At 38.1% G+C, this 7047-nt stretch overlaps 1 protein-coding gene across 1 annotated transcript; it reads right to left on the reverse strand.

Moving 5' to 3' along the window:
• Positions 1-383: 383 nt before the first annotated feature.
• On the reverse strand, positions 384-1298 carry LOC121383713 (zinc finger MYM-type protein 1-like). The gene has a single exon (XM_041513808.1). The coding sequence runs from the start codon at positions 1296-1298 to the stop codon at positions 384-386; it is 915 nt and encodes a 304-aa protein (XP_041369742.1).
• Positions 1299-7047: the final 5749 nt, after the last annotated feature.

A 7047-nucleotide genomic window follows, 5' to 3' on the forward strand; every position in this document is an offset into this window, starting at 1 on the left:
CATGATCTGCGATATTGTCAGTGTGTTGACATTGTCTACCGATTGCTTTATGAGGACCTTAAAACAGTCCAGTTGAGTGAGAAGAGTTGTCTTGTCAATGTCATCTTTGTAGAAGTCAACTACACAGTCCATATCGTTACTGTATGTTGGATCCTCGGTGATGCATTTCAGCAGCATATCCTCCAGGTGGCGGTAAATTTTGTAACCTGGTTGGGCGAACCTGTCTCGGATTCAGTTGAATGCAAGGTCGAGAGCTTCGTAGTATTTCTGGCGGTAAAGGTCTTTTACTGTTTCCTGATAGTCACAAGGGGCATTGCCATTGTCAAATCTTGCTGGCATTTTGCGTTGTCGTGGTAGTGACAGTTCGTTGACTTCGAGGTGGTCTAATTTTTTGTCACATCGGCCCAAAACTTGTCATAGGACTGCTCTTGTCGTAGATTACTACGTGTTGTGACTGAGCTCCGCGAGTCTCTGGTCCTCTGCCGCTTATGTTGTAATGCCTTACTAAGATTGTCAGTGTGACGAAATACTTCATATCCTAGCGACACACCAAACAAAAAGTCAAAGCTAAACATCTGCGAATGGACGCATACAATTCGTGCACGGGTTTCCGAGTCCTTAACAAATTCATAGCAAATCTCCCACAATGACTGCAGCACACTGTAATTGTCCAAGACACTACACAGACTGGCAGCTCTAACAGTCCATCTAGTCGGGCACAATACACGGAAACCGGGTTTGTCTGGATTCATCTCAGTTTTAAGTTCCTCCAGCTTGGTATCTCTTCTTGGTGAATACTTAATTAGTTTCGATATTTCATATACACTATCAAGTGAATCTCGCATTACTTTGAAACCTTTTACTGAAACACTAACTGCAAGGTTAAGTGCATGTCCATAACAGTGTGTATACACAGCCCTACTTTCACGACTAGAAATATTAACTGCAACTCCTTTTTTGGCACCTGACATGCTGCTGGCTCCATCGTAGCACTGACCACGACAGTTACTCAATGTCAAATTCATTCTAATCAGTGTGTCCATGATGACATTGGTCGAAATCTGTACATCAGTAGATGGCACCACATACAGTCCAATGAATTCCTCATACACAGTTAGGTCACTATCAACACGTCTTAGCACGATCACAACTTGTTCACGATTAGACTGATCAGTCGTTTCATCTGCCATGATTGTAAAACGGCCATCATCTCTGATGTTCTTAGCGACCTGTCGAAGAAATCCAAGTGCCATGACTTGTAGTATCTCATTCTGCATGTCTGCGGACGTGAACATCATGGTTTTCTTTTCCATCCACTTCAATATCGACTCATCGGACCATACAGTTTCAGTATCTGGATAAAGTTTGACTGACTATCATCATGGCCGCGTAGAGGCAGTCCCTGTCGGTAGTGTCCCTGTTGGTTGTTTATCTTCTTCTCGGAATGTGCAGCTGAGAGGCTCTCTCCAACATCTTTCGTCTGCTGTGGTAGTTGCATGTGTCGCTCAAAGGCTTCCTTGTGGCAGTCGGAGTTTTGATGCTTCTTGAATTTGGTTGTACCATCTTTCCAATTACAAAAACCAGCAGTAATGAAGCTCTTGTCAGCTTTGTGGTTTGACACCTTCCCCTCTTTCATGGCTTCCTGGCAGACGTAGAAAAACGCCATATCTTGAGACTGAAAATGGACAAAAACAAAAAATAGGGGCGGGATGTTAACGGTCAGTGTACATTTCGTTAAAACATTTGGCTCGACTCTAAACTGAATATTTAGCTTAGACTGACCGCAAGTTATCACTATTGCAATATTGCGTTGCGCTGCATACTAAATGTCAAAACCCAGTCTAAAACATTTATTTAAAGAACGTTACACAAATACTACGGTAGAGTACTCAGTATTCGTGCCTCTTGTCATTTCGTGCCATAAATACGTAATATTTGAAGGGAAGCGGAAGTTGGTTCGATATTCAACGTTCAACATTCAATATTGAATATTGCTCTGACAGAACAACATTCAACATTCAGTATATTTTTTTGAAAGATGCAATTAAACCGAATGAACCACTTTGCGAATCAGTCAAAATAATTTGCAAACGTTTAACGAAAATCGACTGGCTGGTCGTATGCCACATTTTTGACGCTGGAAAACATGTTATACGTTTGGAACCAAGCACTATAGCGTTGTAACCGTCTAAACACTCTCCCCTGCTAAATTCCATGCACACGCGCCTGATAATAATAATAATAATAATAATAATAATAATAATAAATGGTGGGTTCATGTTCCGACTATTTATTATTTTATTTCAGCGTATTCGCAGTTATTTTCGTCATGAAATAATATTTTTTAATTATTATTTTATTAAATAGCCGGCCCTCATTTACCAAGTCTCTATACACGGCTGTTGTTTATAGAAAATTCTAAAATATATTATACGGTTGTCGTATATACAGCTTCATCACTACGAGTCTGTTTTAGCCGTATTTTTATGACTTTTCACAAGACGACTTCCAAATTTTAAAAAAATGAAGCGTGTCATGGAATTCTCTCGATCGTAGTTCCATTAAAATGTTTTGGATCATACAATAACTAGGTTTGGTATTCCAAATAAATGTAATTTCCATTTATAATCCATATTTAGAGAAATAAGACCCACTAAATCCGTGATTGAGCGCCTTTAACATTCTTTAAAAACTTCAATTCAGATACAAGTGTTTGTCTATGAAAACAACCAATTCGGGATCATTTAGGAATAAACTATAATATAAGCTCGGAAATAAAGCAAAGTGGTAATCCACGCAAAAATTTACTAAAGGTCGCAATTCGAAGATCAGCTCAATATTCAGATTAGACCCACAATTCTGAAACTAAACACAGAATGTTTATCATATGATAAACAAGTGTTCAGTAGTGCACATCCAACCCATAAATAACAAACACGTGGTGGCTCAGGGTAAACTTCCCAAGTAACGCCCCATCACTATATATGGTACACAGTGTAAAATCAAGCTACCAACAATTCTCAAAGTAAACATAGAATGTTTATCATATAATAATCAGGTGTTCAGCAGTGCACATTCATCCCACATATAACAAACACGGGGTGGCTCAGGGGCAACTGTCGAGGTAACGCCCCATCCATATATATGATATACAGTATAACTACACCACACTCGTTTACATGCACACAGTTCTGAAACTGTACATAGAAAGTTTATGAAATTCTACAGATCCATCTATAGTGAATGTTCGTTGGTAATGTAAAGAGTCTAGGGTGGCTCAAGACTCTATCTGGACGTGACACCCCGTTAAATGTCGCAATTCAGAGAGAAGCTCAATATTCAGATTAGACGCACAATTCTGAAACTAAACTTAGAATGTTTATCATATGATAAACAAGTGTTCAGTAGTGCACATCCAACCAACACATATCAAAACACGTGGTGGCTCAGGGGCACCTTCCCAAGTAACGCCCCGACAATATATATTATACACAGTGAAAACTAAAGCTAACCACAATTCTGAAACTAAACATAGAATGTTTATCATATGATAACGAGGTGTTGAGCAGTGCACATTCAACCCACATATAGCAAACATGGGGTGGCTCAGGGGCAACTTTCACAGTAACGCCTCATCTACATATACGTTACTGAGTATAACTACACAACGCTCGTTTACAGTCACACAATTCTGAAACTAACGATAGAAAGTTTATGAAATTCTACAGATCCGTCCTCTTGCATGTTCTATGGAAATGCGAAGAGTCTAGGGTGGCTCAAGATTCTATCCGAAAGTGACGCCCTGTTAAAAGTCGAAATTCGGAGATGAACACAATATTCAGATTAGACCCACAATTCTGAAACTAAACATAGAATGTTTGTCAAATGATATTATCATAAACAGGTTTTAAATAGTGCACATTGAACCCACAAATAACAAACACGTGGTGGCTCAAGGGTAACTTCCCAAGTAACGCCGCATCAATATATATGATACACAGTGCAAAATAAAGCTAACCACAATTCTGAAACTAAACATAGAATGTTTATCATATGATAAAGAGGTGTTGAGCAGTGCACATTCAACCCACATATAGCAAACACAGGGTGGGTCAGGGGCAACTTTCACGGTAACGCCCCATTCACATATATATAGTACATATTATAACTATATGACGTTCGTTTACAGTCACACAATTCTGAAACTAAACATAGTGTTTGACATTCTACAGATCCGTCCTCTAGTGCATGTTCTATAGAAATGTGAAGTCTAAGGTGGTTCAAGATTATATCTGAACGTGACGCCCCGTTAAATGTCGAAATTCGGAGATGAGAACACTATTTACATTAGACCCACAATTCTGAAACTAAACCTAGAATGTATATCACATGATAAGCAAGTGTTCAATAGTGCACATTCAACCCACACATAATAAACACGGGGTGGCTCAGGGGCAACTTCCCAAGTAACGCCCCATCAATATAAATGATGCACAGTGCAAAATAAAGCTAACCACAATTCTGTAACTAAACATAGAATGTTTATCATATGATGAAGAGGTGTTCAACAGTGCACATTCAACCCACACATAATAAACACGGGGTGGCTCAGGGGCAACTTCCCAAGTAACGCCCCATCAATATAAACGATGCACAGTGCAAAATAAAGCTAACCACAATTCTGTAACTAAACATAGAATGTTTATCATATGATGAAGAGGTGTTCAACAGTGCACATTCAACCCACACATAATAAACACGGGGTGGCTCAGGGGCAACTTCCCAAGTAACGCCCCATCAATATAAATGATGCACAGTGCAAAATAAAGCTAACCACAATTCTGTAACTAAACATAGAATGTTTATCATATGATGAAGAGGTGTTCAGCAGTGCACATTCAACCCACACATAATAAACACGGGGAGGCTCGGGGGCAACTTCCCAAGTAACGCCCCATCAATATAAATGATGCACAGTGCAAAATAAAGCTAACCACAATTCTGTAACTAAACATAGAATGTTTATTATATAATGAAGAGGTGTTCAACAGTGCACATTCAACCCTTACATAACAAACACGGGGTGGCTCAGGGGTAACTTTCACGGTAACGCCCCATTCACATATATCGTACACAGTATAACTACACCACGCTCGTTTATAGTCACACAATTCTGAAACTAAACATAGAAAGTGTATGAAATGCTACAGATCGGTCCTCCAGTGCATGTTCTGTGAAAATATGAAGTGTCTGGGGTGGCTCAAGATTATATCTGAACGTGATGCCCCGTTAAATGTCGAAATTCGTAGATCAGCTTAATATTCAGATTAGACCTACAATTCTGAAACTAAACATAGGATATTTATCATATGATAAAGAGGTGTTGATATATATGATACACAGTATAACTACACCACTCTCGTTTACAGTCACACAATTCTAAAACTAAAGATAGAAAGTTTATGAAATTCTACAGTTCCGTCCTCTAGTGCATGTTCTATGGAAATCGTTCATTAATAGTGTGGGACTTATTCTGACAGGGGTGAAATTCGTCCTCGCAGTGTAAAGTAGGCCCCTGACACTCTCCTGAGATTTTCCTCTTATAGTCTTTACATTTCTTTTTCTGTCTGCTTAGCATGTGTTTTATAATTATATCTCTGTTCGCTTTACATTCCTATTTATTATTTTGACTTTATTTATCTTATATTTGATTCTTTTTTGTTTTCTGCCTGTGTTGTAGTTTCCATTTTCTTTCCAGTTTATCTATCTTATTTCCTTGTGTCTGTCTATTTTGTTTGTCTTTCTATTATCTTATTGCTATTTACTTTTCTGTCTCCTATTTTCACGTCCTTTTTTTCTGTTTCTATTCTATATTATTTTCGTTTTGTCCAACTATCTTCCTTTCCCTTTATCCTAATCTCTGACACTTTTATTTTCTCTTAATCTTCTTTTCACTCTTTCCTAGTCCTATTTTCACTCTCCTATGTTCTCTTCCTTCTGTTTGCCTTGTTTTTGATAAACAGAAGGAAGAACATAGGAGAGTAAATAGAAGATTAAGAGAAAAAAAAAGTGTTAGAGATTAGGATAAAGGGAAAGGAAAATTAAAAGGAAGAAAGTTGGACAAATAGAAAACGAAAATAATATAGAATAGAAACAGAAAAAAGGGACGTGAAAATAGGAGACAGAAAAAGTAAATAGCAATAAGATAATAGAAAGACAAACAAAATACATAGAGGCAAGGAAATAAGATAGATAAACTGGAAAGAAAACGGAAACTACAACACGGGCAGAAAACAAAAAAGAATCAAATATAAGATAAATAAAGTCAAAATAATAAATAGGAATGTAAAGCGAACAGAGATATAATTATAAAACACATGATAAGCAGACAGAAAAAGAAATGTAAAGACTATAAAAGGAAAATCTCAGGAGAGTGTCAGGGGCCTACTTTACACTTCGAGGACGAATTTCACCCCTGTCAGAATAAGTCCCACACTATTAATGAACGATTTCCATGGAACATGCACTAGAGGACGGAACTGTAGAATTTCATAAACTTTCTATCTTTAGTTTTAGAATTGTGTGACTGTAAACGAGAGTGGTGTAGTTATACTGTGATATTATCATATATATGGATAGGGCGCTACAGTGAAAGTTGCCTCTGAGCCACCCCGTGTTTGTTATATATGGGTTGAATTTGCACTGCTCAACACCTCTTTATCATATGATAAACATTCTATGTTTAGTTTCAGAATTGTGGGTATAATCTGAATATTAAGCTGATCTACTAATTTCGACATTTAACGGGGCGTCACTTTCAGATAGAATCTTGAGCCATCCCAGACTCTTCACATTTCCACAGAACATGCACTAGAGGACCGATCTGTAGCATTTTATACACTTTTTAGTTTCAGAATTGTGTGACCGTAAACGAGCGTCCTGTAGTTATACACTGTACGATATAAATGGATGGGGTGTTACCGTGGAAGTTGGCCCTGAGCCGCCCCGATTGTGTTATATATGGGTTGAATGTGCAGTGCTCAACAC

This window comes from Gigantopelta aegis, chromosome 10, assembly GCF_016097555.1.
Source record: "Gigantopelta aegis isolate Gae_Host chromosome 10, Gae_host_genome, whole genome shotgun sequence".
Classification (NCBI taxonomy): domain Eukaryota; kingdom Metazoa; phylum Mollusca; class Gastropoda; order Neomphalida; family Peltospiridae; genus Gigantopelta; species Gigantopelta aegis.